This window comes from Raphanus sativus, chromosome 6 (genome assembly GCF_000801105.2).
Source record: "Raphanus sativus cultivar WK10039 chromosome 6, ASM80110v3, whole genome shotgun sequence".
Lineage (NCBI taxonomy): Eukaryota > Viridiplantae > Streptophyta > Magnoliopsida > Brassicales > Brassicaceae > Raphanus > Raphanus sativus.
Window position 1 is genome coordinate 39,521,166 of NC_079516.1, and position 17,874 is coordinate 39,539,039.

Genomic DNA, 17,874 nt, shown 5'->3' on the forward strand with positions numbered 1-17,874 from the left:
GATTAAATAAAATAAACAGACATATATTAACTAACAAAGAGTTAATAATTTTATTTAAAAAAATAATCCCGCGCTTTTTAAAGCGCGGGTCAAAAACTAGTAGTGGATTTTAAGAGAGAAGCCAAGATACAACATATAAGTTCAAAAAGAGTGGTTGCAGTTACAATTGCGTACATAATTTTATTATGCTATCAAATTTATGAGACGTTGATTTTGATGTGAACTATACAACTAGTGGTGATGGACCAACTGAAGACTGTGATTCAGATGAAAACAAAGAACACAATAACACTCATGTGCACTATATGGAAGGCATTCAAAATCGAATTTCTTCATTTTTATGAGATTTGAGGTAGTTTTATTTTATATTTGATATTTCCTTTCAAAATAACTTTTTAATAAGTTTTGAGTGTTTTGATAATAGTATCTTTTCTTATCTTTCCAAAATAAACATTTTACTTTTTTAAAAATCAAAACCAAAAACTAAAAATCTAAATCTAAAATCATCATTTAAGTTTAAATGTTTTTCAAAAAACTGAAACTAAAAACCAAAAACCAAAATCTAAAAACCAACAAAAGAATATCACTATAGTTTGTTGCTTTTAAATCTTATGTATGCAAAACATAGATAAAGTGGATATCAAATTTTCACTTCACGATTTTCATATCCAATTCTTTGATTTATTAAGATTTTGCTAATTTCCAAATTAAAAATAAACATTTAAATTTATATATGCTTTTCATATCCAATTTATCCACGTAAAATTTGTTTATTCAAAAACATTTATTGTAGTACGCAAAGTAACTGATTTTACTTGTTTTTTTGCTAACGGCTTTTACTTGTTTTTACTGCTAAATTTTTTAATTTGTTAAGTATACTTAATCGAAAATCTAAGTTTAAGTTTGATTCGGTATATTCCAAAATGTATATACCCTTTGTCAAAGGAATGAAGGGATTTACTATGTTTAGTGTTTAACAACTTTTAGCTTAAAGATCTTTTGTAACAAACACATCATATACACGAGGTTCTGTTTGATGATTTTCTTTTTGGAATATATAAAGAAAGATGATGACATTATTTTTGTCAATATCACGTATCAAATGATTCAGAAAAATATTCAAGGTATATTTTCATATGTTATCTTATCGTTCAGATGTTTTCTTTGTCAAAAATATTTAATTAGTAATAACATTGTGAATTGCTGACAAAAAAACGACGGGAATTATAATATATGTACTAGATCTGACCCGTGCTTTAAAAGCGCGGGATTTAGCTCTTTTTGTTATATCCTTTTCAAATTTGTGTGAAATATATGATGTGTTTTTTTAATAGATTTGTAGTTGTTGTTTTCATATGTTTTGGGTGATAATTATATATATGTAAAGGTAATAGTAGATGATATAATATTAATAATGTATAATTATTTTATAATAATTTAATAATATAAAATTTTATAATTGTGTATATTTTAAATTAAAAAAATTATTAATAGTACTTTTAATTGCATTTTTTATAATCTAAAACAAAAGATGTTTAAATAATTATTTGATAATAGAAATACTTCAATTAGTATAATGTATTCAATAAGATTTTGAAAATGTTTTCTGTGAAAGCAATGGATTATATATACTTCTTAAAGATGGGAATAGTTAGTTTAAAGGTTGATTGTAAATTTTTATTGTTAATTAATCGTCGTGAAATTATTTATGAATCTTATTAGTCTAAATGGACATCCAAAATTAGACAAAAATTCTCTTCCGACACCATCGTTTCTTTTTTAAACTTTGTTCAGATAAGAAAATAATCGACAATCGTTGTTTCCGATTTGAAGATAGAACAACAAAATCGAAAGGAGTAATCGCATGACATGTTCATCTCAGTGAATCATAAAAAGAAAGTATGTATCCCAATTCCTTCTTGGTTGTAATCGTTTGATACCACATTCCATGCAAGAGTAAAGGATCTTTATTAAGTGATAGGAACCAAGAACTGACATCTCAGACTGTTCGGATCTTGTTTAGAAATTGGATCGAACACTAAGTCAAAGATCTGAGAAAACAAAGAAAAGTTTTATCTACAAATGTTATCCCTGCCCTTTTCTTTTAGTTTAAGTGTGTTTCTTATTCTTTATTTGACATTGTAGGTTAAACGAATGATGTTAAATGAAAGAAGAAAAATATCTGACATCTCAGATCCATTAACATCTTTTTGAGAAATGAGATCAAACAATAAGTAAAAGCTCCGAGAAAACCATGCAAGGCTTTGATTTACTGATGCTTCTAATCTGTTTTAATTAATTATGTGGCTTACTCTTGTACCTGTTCTTAATATTACTTTTTTTAATATACAAATGGTCTCAGGATTTATGTCGGAGAACCAAGCATAGAGTTACCAATTATATAACAAAAAGACCGGAGGATTTATGAGTATTTAAAAAAAAAAAGACTGAAGGTATGAATTGACAGTGAAATTCCCTCTTTAATATGATCGTTAACAGTAGTTTTCTGTCTAGTGTTTTGGCAGCGGAAAGAGCATGATCGAGTCCGGAAAAGCCGCCGTTTACCTTCTGACGGTGACTGAGATCCAAGGAAGAGCATTGTTCGAAAGGTTCTTTGAAGCAACTCATAAAACAAAGAAGATAACCTCTTCTTCTTTAGTCAATGGAGGTAAAACTAACTCATGTCAACTTGATTTTTTTATTCATTACCTTGAAACATTGTAAGTGATGTGTCCTTAGTGTACCTTTTGAAGAAAAATTCCACTATACATTAACTTTTTAATTAAAAAAACAGAACATTAGTGAAAACAGAATATAGCATTAGATACTATACACAAAAAGTCAAAATATGAAGCTTAATTACATTCTCATCAGCTAATATGATCTCCATCGAGTCGCTTGTTTGTTGTTTCTATGTGTATAGCACCTTCACACGCACTGCCCAAGTTATTTTCCAAGGAATCAAATCTTTGATAGCAGAAAATATCATATTAGAAGCCATAGGTATTTTTGTGAATTTTTCGATAGAAGTATCCTCTATATTTATAATAATTGAGGTAGGGTGAGGGTTTTCGATTTACGCCGGGAAGAATTATGCAAATCGTATCTACACAAATTCAAAATATGGCATATGCATGCTTTTATTGTTCCTTTTAGTGATGAGGTTTAATTCGGTTACGTTATCTAAGGAGAATCATATATATAATTAGTGTTTTATATTTTATTATTGGAAGATTTTTCTTCGTGAATATGTCATATGCCTAATATTATGGTTGCATTTGATGATGATGTTAGATTTGGTTACTATATTTTAGGAGATTCGTATAACTTCTATTTTCTAAAATCTGTTATATAAGTTGTTTAAGATTTGAGTATGTATCTATTTTCTAAAATCTGTTATATAAATTGTTTAAGATTTGAGTATTTAATGTTTTTTCTTGGTGAATAAGTTTTTTAAAATATTTGATATGTAGCATAATAATGATGAAAATGATTTTTAAAATATCAAGTAGATAATATTAGGCAATATAATAAATATTACCATAAGATATATATTAAAATATATTGTATATATTGGTAAGCTGTGAGATGCGATATTAAAATATAATTCAATTCCAAATTTATTTTAGTAACTTCATAGACATAGGCATTATAATGAAATCCAATATATTGGATGAATTAAAAAAAACTCCGATATATTTTGTACATTTGTCAACATTTTAAATGAATCATACATTATAGTTTTGTGAACAACATGTTTTTATGGTGTTAAATAGGGTTTGGTAAGAGTTTTTATCATGCAAGTCTAAATTTTAGGGTTTGAATACACATAATTTAGATGGGTTTGTAAACATACACGGTATGGGTTTAATATTTCGACAGACAATGGCAAAATTTATTGGGCCGAAAAACTGCTGAGATTTGATTTGGCAAGATCGATTTTGTTTCTGATGGGTTGGGCTTTTATTTCTGTAAGTCATTAAAAAAATTAAAAAGAATGACAATGGCATATCCTCGTAATTAACTTGAAAAGTTAGGGGCATAATCCTACGAGAGATTTTGTTTTAATAGTATAGACTAGATTTTGATCCGCGATTTAAAAGTGCGGGGTTATATTCTTAATTAAATATATATTCGGTAAAATCAAAATTTGTATATCCTTTATATATTTTTATTTTCCAATATGTATATATATATATATAATATATATATTATTATTACCAACATATACAATATTTATAATTATACAAATTAATAAGAGCACTATGTAAGTTTTTATGTGGATAAACTTTTTTGTTGCAAAAATTTGTTTACAAATTTTGAGACGATAGTTTAAGAAACAGAGCCGGACCCATATATTTTTATCTAAACTTTTTCAATAAAAATATGGTCTTTACATTTATAAAATTAGTTTTTTACATGAGATATATATTTTGTACCTTTGAATCACTTAAAAATCTACTTACAAAAGTCAATGTTGGATCATTACATTATTTAACTTCATATTATTTCTCATATAATTAAATTGTCTACTATTAAATATATATTCTAATCTAATATGTTATTTCAATATTTTCAAAATAAGATATCGAAAATATATTCTGAAGTATCTTTTTCAATATTTTATTATTTTAAATGGAAATTATATATATAATTAATTTTGAATAATAATTTTCGTAATTAATACTAAATATTATTATAAATGAGTCTAATACCTTTTTGATTTAAAGAAAAATAAAACAAATTACTATAAATATTTATATATATATACAAAATTCATATTAAGAATTAAATTGGTATACCAATTAATAAATATAAAGTTACTTAATCCATTTATTAAATATTTTATATATTATAAAATTCAAAATAATTACATATATAGGATAACATATATTCATGAATTTTAAAAACTAATTCAACTTATTAAAATAAAATATTAAAGCACAATATATAAACAAAAAGTAATTACATATATTTAATTTGATAAAAATAAAATACTAAATTTATTTGGTATTAATATTGTTTGTTTATATGGTACATCGAACAATAGGTTTTGTTTTACAATTATAATATTTTGTGATTATTTCATAAAAATGTAAACATTTATCAAGTATGAGACGGTTTGAATGAAACATAATTATATAATAAATAAATTTTGACTAATATAAAAATTAAAAATAAATTCACAATATGATTTAAAATTTTAAAGTATAAGTAAAATTATACTGGACGGGTATATAAATGAATTGTATTATTTTAATAAAATTATATTTATAGAAATATTATTTTAATTATCTATACTTTTAAAATATTTTTATAAAAACACATATGTATAAAATGTCTAATTTTCACTATATAATTATTTTAATTAAGTATATATCAAATACCGTAGATTTCAGTTGGAAAACGTGGTAAAAAAACTAAATGTATACTAATACATGTGAGACTAATCATAGTATAAGTGTTTTTTTCTGAAGGGTGAAGATGAGAAAGTTAGAAATGCATAGCTATTTATATGGCTGAGATTACACGAATGTTATCTATATTATTAAAATAGAAGTACACTTAGGAATTGCCCCTTAGTTTTCAATATTATTTACACGACATTGTTTTCCTAAAATAAAACAATTTTTTTCCTTTATATTTGTACAAACAATTCATGAATCGTTTACCTCAAAGTACAGTCTCCAATTATACATCTTTCTTTAATAAACGAGAAATTCTTGGGTTCACCCCTAGAGTGAACCTTTAGGTTCATCCAACCAATAGGATTTCGTTATTTCATATTCAGTATTTTTTAAAAAAGGAAACAAAATATTGTCAAATTATATTAATATTTTAAACTAAAAATAAAATTAATACTAATTGCAAACAAAATAGGTTTTAGAAAAATATATTTTTAATACCGACAGCCAAACACTAAACCCTAAACCCTAAATCCTAAACTCTAAACCCTTGCGTAAACCCTAAACCCTTGGTAAATCCAAAATGTTTGGATAAATTCTAAATCCTACGGTTTAGGATTTATCCAAGGGTTTATGATTTATCCAAGGATTTAGGGTTTAATATTTAGGGTTTAGGGTTTAGTGTTTTGCTGATTGTGTTAAAAATGTTTTAAAAAAAAATCCAAAGATTTAGGATTTATCCAAGGGTTTACCATAGATTTAAGGTTTATGATTTAGAGTTTAGGGTTTAATGTTTTGCTAACGGTATTTTAAATATATTTTTTTTTGCGACTACTATTATTTTTTATTTTAAAAACATAATAAAACTTGACAATATTTTGTTTTCTTTTCTAAAATATACTGGATATGAAATAACGAAATCCTATTGGTTGGATGAACCTAAATGTTCACTCTAGGGGTGAACCCAAGTATTTCTCTAAATAAACCCCATCAAGATATACATGTATAAAAACAAAAAAGGTAAAATATACAAGTAGCATATAAAGTATATCGACAATTGTATATTAAGTAAACTAATACATTTTTTCTGAAACTAATGTAAACTAATACCTTGAAAGTGTGTATATGTATTTCTTTATGTATTATATTAAAACCAATCTATAGAAATCGATTAGCTAATCCTTCTAAACAATTCCTTGGTAATTAACTTAGAATCAAAACAAAATGACAATGTTCAATATTAATAATACATTTAAAATATAGAAAGGAAACGTGCACAAACAATAAAATATTAGTATATATTACTAAATCGATTTCTTACATTTCCAAATAAAAATTTCCTCCTTCAATTCGAGAACTGTTTATAATAAACGAGTGATATTGTAGAATATTTACATTTTAAACTGTAGCCATGATTTTCGCTATCTATTATATTTAAGAAAACGATATAATATCTATAGTTTGTTTCCTAATATATTCTTCATCACTTGATTTGGGGAATAATTAACAACAAATTAAATATTTTCAGAAAAATTAACAGCTAAGCAACTGCCTATATTGACGCTAACAACAAGATTTTATGGAAACAATTTATATTCTTGATAATTTCGTAGCTTTTCAGAAACATTAGCAGCCAAGCAATTGCATATATCAAGATTCAACGCTAACAACAAGATTTATGGAATACATTTTAATTTTAATTTTAAATTGTTATATTTTTAAAAAATGTTATATTAACAATTATGTAATACATTTTAATTTACAAATATATATATTATATTGTTAGTGCAAATAAAAAAAATAAAGTGAAATAAATATTTATACGGTCACGGATCGAACTCTAGAAATAAACAACAACAACGCAAGATTTTTTTTAAACAAATTTAATATATTTTAGTAGAAATTATAGTTCCAAATATATTTATATATTTTATGTATTTAGAAAAAAAACATGATCCACTTTTATATTGTTTTAATTAAAAAATTTAAATATTCATATCAGGATATTTTATTAGAATTTTTATTTTTATTTCAAATGCAAAGATTAATTTTCAATTTAGATTTATGTTTAAATATTACAAATACATCATTTAATATAAAAACTAAAAACATAAAATAAATACCCACCCGGTCGGGCGGGTCAAGGTGTAATATTGTGTTAAATGTTAATTCCGAATTTTAGTTATATGAAATTTAATTTTTTTTTGACAACATATGAAATTTAATTAGGTTGAAATATATTATAATCCATAAAATATATTGTTATAAACACAACTTAAAGATAACGTATCTCGAGTGCAAATCTAGATAATCTAATCTATTAATTTAGGGATTATCTACTATTTGAAGTTCTCATTTAAATTTTGGACTCTTTCATAGTTGTTGCTAGAATATATCATGTCTCCTATACAATGCAACCTACCAACTTAAATTAAACCAAATCTTAACCAACATAAATTAGTTAAACCTAACCAATAACACTTTTATAATATTTTTGGTTAATCTCTTAATATAATTAGATCATATAAAACTGAACCGCTCTTAAATCAACGAGTTCCATATCATTCCAGACATAAGAGAAAAAATATCCGACTCATTTACAACGTAAACATACAAAGACCGTGTATGCTTATGCTCATTGATCTTCCAAAAACCAAATAATTGTGGCATAGACCAACATAGGCTCATGTTCGTATCACTAACTTTACTTCTATATATTTACTCTTCACCTACATCATATCACAACATATACACAGTTATGCAAGAACATAATTTTTTTTGTTCAAACAACCAAATAATGGTGGCATATGGTCAGTAGATTTTTTAAATATGTTTTTTTATATATTACATTTTACGAGACTATGTGTATAAGTTTTTTTTGAAAAAAGGCATAACTATGTGTATAAGTTAAAAGGTAAAAGGTGTGACAAGGCAAATTATTATACTAAAAATGAAAGAAGATTAAATACAAACTAATAACAAGTACAACACAAATTATAACACTATTAAATTCTATATATATCTAATAAAATATTATATATATGTCTAATATGTATATATATATATAATGTTACACAAAATATATATAATATTATATACACATATTATATATACCATATATTATTAATTGAAATTTGACAAATCAATTTCCGCCCTTTAGGGCGGGTCCTAATCTAGTTGGTATTAATGTACTATAATTCTTGCTTTTTACTTTTTTTGACATCTATTCTTGCTTTTTACTTAATATAAAAACTGTATAGATTTTATTAATTCTTAGTTGCTATTTTTATGGGATGTAATCTTAACAAAGTATTAAAAGATTCATGTTTAAAATATATTAAATTTTCCGAATATATTGGTTAATATATATGGAAACATTTGCAATGATATAAATATAGTAATGACATACCATTGTAATTAACTTCAAAAACAAGGGCAAATATCTATTAGTTATTTTGTTTTAATAGTATAGATAATGTATTATATATATATACATATATATATCTATCTTTTATAATAGGTGCAGTGTAACAAACTAGTTTTATAGAGATTAATTGCTAAGTGGTTCATAAAGAAAAGTTGTTGAAGAAAAATAGAGATAATTGCTACAAGATATTCTATAACGTATCTGCAGATATTCCGTCGGCATCACCTTTGCATGATTTCTTTTCTTTTCTTTTTCCTAAATAAACAAATAGTTAAATCTTCTATATAAACGGATTGATACTCGCTCATTTTCAAGTTTTTCAACTTTGAAATACTATTTGCTAGAAATACTCTCTGCTCCAAATCGCCTTAATTAATTAACCATGGTGAAGAGCATCATTGTCATCGTAGCTATCCTATGCCTCATCTCTCTACCAAATCCAACCGTGGGATCACAAAAGAAACCGTGGCCTATGCCGTCTGACCTAGCCAACCACAATGGAAAGTTTGGTGACTCTAAGATTTCTTGGGCTTGCTCCGAGGTCTCCGATCCAAATGCTCCTCCTTCACCTCCTGGCTCATTCCCCACTATCCCAAACATTCCAGGGATACCAAACATCCCACAGATTCCAGCGATACCAAACATCCCTCAAATCCCACAGATTCCAGGGATACCAAACATCCCTATCCCACAGATCCCAGGAATACCGAACATCCCTATCCCACAGATTCCAGAGATACCAAACATTCCTATCCCACAGATCCCAAGTATACCGAACATCCCTAACCTTCCTGGTCTTGGAGGATCATTTAGCCCGTTCCAGTCTGTTCTCGTGTCGCAGTCCGGTGAGTTAAAGAAGTGTTTGACTGGGGATAAGTCGAAGGTGTCAGAGAAATGTTTCTCGCAGGTGTTTTCCAGTTGGGCAGAGAACGACTTGGCTTTGGACAAGGAGTGTTGTGAGATCGTTTTGAATATGGACAAGAAGTGCTATGGCCATCTCCACATGATGTTCAAGAGCCATTTCTTTACTCCTCTCCTTCAGTACTCTTGTCACATCAAGCATGCCAAGAAGAACTAAGCTCGTCTCCTCCGTTTTGGATTTTCTTTCATTTTCATTTAGTTTTCTGTTAGGGTTTGTTTTGTTTTGTCCATTTCTAATGGACATAACTTGATTAGTTCTTTGTTTAATTAATAAAATAGTAGTTTTTAACTATTAAGTCTTATCTGCTAATTACATATTTATTTACATTTTTTTTTAATTCTATATGCTTGTGGATTTTCATCTATATGCCTATACAATCCGAAAACTAGTTTGCCATTTTTATTCAACTCGGATTCAACATACATTTACGTTTCAGTTACAATATAATTTCTGTTTATTTTATACATTTATACATTTTCAGTTACAAAAGTCTTGCGACGTATGAACTAAAAATTATTATGTAAGATAACGTGAAGATATGAAGAAATGTTCAAAAAAAAAAAAAAAAGATAACGTGAAGATATGGTAACTGTGGATTGTGATAGGTATCATGAGAAAATAATATTTATGTTATTTAATATGTTTCAATAATTTAAAAACATCCAGATTAAACTAAAATTATCTATAGATGATTTTTATTATGATTTATTTATTTGATATTATAGATAATTTTCCATTTTACAGATTCTACTGCCTATAAAAAGGAGATGTAGAAATTTGATCTAGATTTTAACTTTTAAAAATAAAACAACTCATGATTAATAAAGGTAAATTAGGGAAATAAATCCCAACCAATCATTTCCTATCTAAGTTATTTGTAGTTGAGAAAATGCGCAGATTGTTGATGATGAGCATGAAAAGGACGACTGATAGATAAAATACCAAAATTAATTCGAATAAATATGTTTTTTAAAAGTTTGTTAATATATTAAAGTTACAAAAAACAAAGTTTGTTTATATGAATAAGAGATTTGAACTTGTTGGTCCATAAATCTTCGTGGCCAGAGTCAAACCATTTGATTATTCTTTAGAAGATAGACTATCTTTCCGGCAAGAATCAAACATGTATATATCCAAACTCTGTTTGTTTTTTTTACAAACATGTGCATCGAAAAAAACGTATAAAGACTCTAAACCATAAGTTGGTGTTTAAGTGGAGCCAGACTTCAAATATTAAGCAATTCAGATTGAAAACACTCCAGTACATTTTATTTTATCGTTACATAGATATAAAGAGACGCTTTATGCCTCATTTAAATATACGGGGAGAAAAAACATCCACATAAACTACACTATGAAATGTACTTTCCATAGGAGATTAATCTGAACTTTTCAATAGATATGGAACACGCCAAAATTAATCGAAAAAATACATCTATGTTTTCAGAACGAATTTTGGAGAACTGATATAGTAACTATATACAACAATAGAAACATACCGAAAATGAATTTGTGAATTCCAAATACAGCTACGAACCAACTCCTTTGGGACCTCTTGAATTAATGCCTGTAATTGACATCGTCCCCCACACATCAAGTGAAGACATAACTGAGAATAAAACTGAAGTAAACAGTATATATAAACTACTAGATGATAACTTGCGTGTCTTGTGTGGATTGAGTTTTTTTTAACTATGATGTATTTAAATATTATAAACAATATTCATTTGGTTATCAATAACATTTTTACATTTGATTAAAAATATGCATTCGGTTATCATTTAGTTCGGTTTGGTTATGTTCAGTTCGGATCTTTGCGGATTCGGTTTGATTCGTTTTGGATCTCTCCGGATTCGGTTTGTGTTCTGATAACCCATTCAACTTTTTTTTAGAAATTAAAATTCATATATATTTTTAACTTCTAAAAATCCAAAAATAAAATAATATATAACATATAAATTTAAATAATGTATGCCAAAATACTTAAATTTAACATAAAATTGGTTTACCTTAAATATTTGGATAGACAATCAATAGAAATTTTAAGTATTTTGAGTATTTTGAGTATCATAGCGATTTTAAACATATACTTTATTTGTATATATTTTCAAGTATTTTGGACAACTTAAAACATCTTATATATTTGTATATTCTTTTGGATATTAAATTTACAATAATTCATATATTTAAGTATAAAAATGTGGTTCTAATATACTTGGACACCCGAAATATTTCGGTTAAGATCAGATTTGGTTTAGGTTCTCCAAATACAAAAAATTTACACCTGTTCGGATATCTAACCAATTTGTGGTTAAAGTTTAGTACTACTTTTCAGATTGGATTTGGTTCGATTTTGGATTTAGATTTTGCCAACCCCTATATTTTTTATTGTAACAAAAATTTAAATGAAACTGATGATGATTCATATTTATTTTGAGCATGCAACTTTTAAACCAAAACCACATTCTATTATACATGTGATCTATTTAGTTAATCATTAAAAATTATTGTAGGCTCATTTTAGAAAAACGATGGACTGAACTAAAAAAACGTTACTATTTTAGATTGTCAAATTCCAAATTATTCTTTCTTAGTGTTGTGGCGAAGAAAAAATGGGTTAAGGTTAAGAAATCAATTTTATTGTGCAATTCATGTTCTCGTTAAGTGATTTAAATAGCTTCTAAACAAATATGCGATATATCCATCTTGTAATAGTTTTGAAAAATATTAATTAATAAGATCTTTCACTTGCTAAATTAATAAATTGTTTCTTTATTAACATATATGTGATTAGAATAATCATATAAATCTAAAAAATACCTCTTGTTTGTTTATAATGTTTTTATGGTAAGTATATCAAAATAATCATTTTATTTATTGTATATAGTATATAATTTAATTTGAATGAAATTAAGATAGATATATAATATATTTTAATATAAATTTTTATTATCATATGGTTTTATTAACATTTGTATATCTTTTGTATCAAAAATGTTAAAACCATTAATCCCAAAATATGTTTTTGTGATAGTTTTCAATGTAAATTTCAAAATTAACATATTTATTTATTTATTTTTATATTTTACATATTTTAGTTTAAACAATATTAATATATGAATATATATTAAATGAGAATTCATATTCATACGATTTTATTATCATTTTGTATCTAACAACAAAAACAAAATTCATCCATTGATCACAAAATTTTAAAAATGAGATTTTCTTAACATTTTTAGTAATTTATAGTCATATAAAAAATTCAAAATATAACATATAAGAAAAAATCTAATTATTTTATTCTTTTATTATATAGTTGATGTGATTGTTTAATTTCTTTTAATAATATAAAATTAAACAAAATAGAGAGGATACAAAAATTGTTATCAAATATTTATTATTCATAAATATTAAATGTTATATATATGTTAATCATATTAGATAATTTCGTAACTTTTATTGAATGAAAGAATTGAGAATATTCTTTTATACACTAATAATCAATTTAACAATTAGTTTAATAAAAAGTATAATATATATTAGGATAGACCAACATATTTTTCTAAGGATTCTAAGGCTGTAACTGGAATGTACTTTTTATGAATGGAATAATGTAGAATTAGTCACTCATAAGAATTCCTAAAAAAAATTACCAGTTAGAAGGAAAAAAGAAAAATTTTAATTCCACCCATTCTTGTGGGATGAATAGAAATAACTGTAAGGCGCGATAAATTTCTTTCATAATGAAAACAGAAGAGGAATGCAAGGAATGAGTAGAATGAGATAAATTAAATATTTCATTCCTTTTATCCCTCAAATTAGAACCGTTCCATTCCGTTGTATCCCATTTATTCCAATTCCTTTTATTCTATACATTCCTAAAACAAGTTACCAATTACAGCTTAAGAATTATCTTAGTGATGACACGTGCCTACAAAAAAATGTTCCAATACTACATAATTAATATATAGGGGATGTTTTTATTTATTTTGGTGACGTTGCCAGACATGTGATTTTGTTATTTTGCATGTAGATTGGTTTATATGCATAATTTATATTAATAATATTATTTTTAAAATGGACATGTGATTTTGTACATACTATATCTAATCATTTTAGTTATCACTTGAATATATTAGATTAGATTGCATTTACTTCTATGAATTCATAATATTTTTTTGTTCTATATATATATATATTAATATTTTGATTAATTTTGATGTTTTGCATGTAGATTGGTTGCTCTCTTAAATATAGTAAATATATTTTAGTAAGATCATATATATATATATATATATATATATATATATATATATATAGAAAAACAAACCAAAATGTGGACTAATTAAAAATTACATAAAATATTATAAAACTAATATTTAAAAATTGATACATATATATTTTACAAAATAAATATTTTTTAACTTTAGATGATATTTTATTTTTTATATTTTATTTTAATATTTTTTTGCGGTATCCCATAATTTATATGTATGAAATAAATAAAATATTATTATAAAATAATACGTTTGTATTTTATTTTTGAGAAATTGTCAAGACTACTACATTCCTAACACCATTTTCATATTTATCTTAACAACATATACTCTAAAAATAAAAATAAAAATTATAGAAAAGTTCAAGTTTGAAAAGTTATAACTAAAAACTATAAAATAATTTTATTTTATTTTTATTTTAAAATAATTATTTATATTTATACATCTATTGAACAAAGGTATAAGAGTTTTTTTGAAGAAATTATTTTTGAAAATGTCCATTTAATGAAGATAAACATGATTAATAGTATTAATAATGTGGTAAAAGTTAAATTTTCCCTTCATTTCTTCTTAATGTTTAATTATTTTTGTTAACTTTATTTTATGAAATCATACTATAAAAATATTATTTAAATTTTCAGTTTAAAATTGTGATATTTTCAGTCAACAAAAAATTGTGAAATTGTTCATTTTATTATATATTTTATTGGAAATAAAATTAAAATTTAACTAAAAGAAACTACTAAGTAAAAAGGAAATAGTTTTTACTTAAATGTAATATTTTTAATTATTAAATGTATATCTATGATTAAGCATCGTAAGAACTAATGTGAAAGCGACATGTATAAACTAACTTCTCAAATAATATATATATAGATGGTTATGTTTATATACTCTTTTAACTTTTGAAGACGGAGGTATAACACTATATATTATAGAGCATCTCCAACTCATTGCTATTTTCACCTCTATAATAGCATTTAGAGGTGAAATTACTCCAACTCACCTCTTTTTCTTCCTCTATAATAGAGATTTCTATTTATTTTTTTCATTTATAGAAGAAGAAATATCATTCCTCTATTTTTTACTCTATAAAATAGAGATTACTATTTTAGAGAAATACACTGTAGTACATTTCATCTCTATTATAGGATTCCTCTATTTTAGAGTTGAAAATAGCAAAATACATTGGAGATGATCTAAGGTTTTTAGACTAAGTTTTACTGTATTTTTTGGTAGGATGCATAATCTGTGGACTGCTGATATCAACGTGACTATAGATATAAACTTAACTGTGTCAAAGAATCGAAAAAAATAACTGTTTGGATAGGATATTTAAAATTTTAGAACACCATCAAATAATTCAAATAAAAACCTAAATCGCAATAAGAACATGTGGTATATCCCCTATATACTAAAGCGCAAGTCGCCTTGCCAATAAAAACCTGACAAGTGGAAAAGTTTAATAAAATAAAAATAAAAATATTAAAAATCAATCGATAATCTCTTTGTGTCTCCTATTTTCTCTGCAACTCCAATTAATTCAATTCCTATTTTTTCTCGAAAAAGTATTTCACATTCATATCTAACTGTTTTTACTTTTCTTTATAACCTGCCTTTTTTTCTCAATATCTTCAGATTTTCAAAATCGTGACTATGAAACTCTTTTATGTTCACTGTAGTAAAGAACTTCTCTAACTTTTGTTTATATTCCCAGATTCCTTAAACTCCATCAATTTATCAGCAATGAAGGTATAACAATGTATTTCTCTACTTCTTTTATTTATAAAGTAATTTTCATATCTATTTTGTAGCATATTTTTAGGAAAATTCTGTTATCTATTTGCTACAGATGAAAAAATGCAATAACTTTTAAAATAGTATCTATATTTGCCGTAAATGAGAAATCAAAATTCCACCTGTGAGTTTGCAGAAATACTTTCAAACAACGACGGGAAATCAGTTTTCAAATATAATCCCAGTTTATTTAAGATATACTTTACAATTAATATTTGCATTTGTTGCACATATTTTTCCCTTCAAAGGTCGAGTTTCTGTTTGTGGCTGATAAGAAACAAAATCGGAATGAAACAAGAAGAAAAAAGGTAGTCAATCGAGTTTGAACTAATGATGAAAAAAAATCACAAATGTGATTATTGAAGCATTTAAAAATTATATTCTTTTAAAATCAGTTAAAAAAAATTATATTCTTTTCATAATTATTTTCTATTGAAACTTTCTCTTTATATCATGTCTCAAAATATCAAAAACTTTTAAGTACGTTTTCAAAAAGAATATTGTCATAATCTATCATAATTTTTAAGTCAAAAAAAAATCTATCATAATTTTGTTTTTTTATTATAAATAGAAATTTATATCTTATAAAATATTTATTTACAAGACAAATACAAATACAAAGAAAAACAGAATGAATATAGTACTTTAACTATATTTTTATGTGTTGGTATATATCTCAATCTCCAAATTTAAATTACTTGCAAACATCTATCGATCCTAAAACAATATAAGAAATATTTCAGTTACAAAAAAATATAAGAAACATTATTTTACCAAAAAAATATTATTTTACCTTTTTGTCTAAAATGCCTCACTTTATGGGCAATTGCTATCCATATTTATAGAATATATAATTAAATTTTATTTTGATTGATAACTATAAAATTACAGTTTTATCATGAAATAATTTAAATCACAATCATTTGAGCCGTGCATAGGCACAGGAGTAACACTAGTATACATATATACGCTAAGTTTGTTATGCACATATATAATATATGTATGTATACTTGTATACGTTTCAAAATCATTTTAAGGTGATCCAAGGGTGTTAAAACTTAAAAGAGGATGGATGAAAGATTCAGAAGATTACACCAATCAGACTATGGAATGCTCATTACCCATTTCTGGTCCTAATTAATATATATATTTTGAATGTTCAATAAATATTATATCTATTATTTTTTTTCTTTTCATTCTTTCATTGGATTTTTTTTCCCTTTTCCACCTTGGCCTCTCCCACATCTGCAAGAACTATCAAGAAAATCCTGATCTTTCAAGAATCACAAGCCTATCCAATACTAACGTGATTTACAAATGCCATACGATAGTCTAAGATAATTTTTCTTTTGTCGACAATCTTTAATATTAAAAGCCATAGAGGCTAGTTTTTATAAGACATGATTAGTATGAGACAAGCCCAGCAATGAAATTAAAGAAGACAAAGCCCAAGTTTATGGGATAACCCGGATAAGGATGAAAATTAGTTAACACATTGTCTAAGATAATTTAAAAGCATGATCAGTAATGCAGAAGAATTTGAGTGTACCAGAAAATCAAGAGTAATGATATTGACAATTCATTCTAAAAGTATAAGAGTAATGTTCTTGGATCCCAATCACGTGGTGTTAACCTTAAAAATCAAAATTCAAACATATATGTATATCTAGAACCTTGGGTGAAGGTCAGGTACATGCATTTGCATATGTGATATTTGTATGTATATGTATGATATGCCGATGAGCTGTACACGGAAGAAAAGGGGGCAACAAATCTCCAACTTGCAAGACAAATAAAATCAAAGGGGAAATAATACTATTCTCCATAAAGGAGAGCAACTAGCTTCAATCTTTCCCATATTTTGTTGTCATCTTCGTATGTTTTCTAACTTCATTCTATATAAAATAAAATTTTAAAAATGCATATGAATTAAGGTACCTTGAAATAGTTTAATATATCACAGTGCTAACAGAAAAAATCACAGATAAATTCCGCATCAAGTTTTAACCTTGGTTAATAAAACAACATATACCTTACAAGATG

At 25.4% G+C, this 17,874-nt stretch overlaps 1 protein-coding gene and 1 long non-coding RNA gene across 2 annotated transcripts; one reads left to right on the forward strand and one right to left on the reverse strand.

Annotated features, from left to right (window-relative positions):
* Window positions 1-2,347: 2,347 nt before the first annotated feature.
* LOC130496273 (uncharacterized) lies at window positions 2,348-3,382 on the reverse strand. Its single transcript, XR_008935385.1, has 3 exons — window positions 2,864-3,382; window positions 2,710-2,774; window positions 2,348-2,623 (listed from the first exon to the last, which is right to left on the reverse strand). It is a non-coding gene; the product is annotated as an uncharacterized LOC130496273 (long non-coding RNA).
* Window positions 3,383-9,134: 5,752 nt separating this feature from the next.
* LOC108809560 (uncharacterized) lies at window positions 9,135-10,045 on the forward strand. Its single transcript, XM_018581698.2, has one exon. It carries the CDS (start codon window positions 9,215-9,217, stop codon window positions 9,908-9,910), a length of 696 nt encoding a protein of 231 aa, XP_018437200.1. The 5' UTR covers window positions 9,135-9,214; the 3' UTR covers window positions 9,911-10,045.
* The last annotated feature ends 7,829 nt before the right edge of the window (window positions 10,046-17,874 follow it).

Bases quoted from the DNA above. Each gene is read 5' to 3' on its own strand.
- LOC108809560 (XM_018581698.2), top strand. From the start codon at position 9,215: ATGGTGAAGAGCATCATTGTCATCGTAGCTATCCTATGCCTCATCTCT.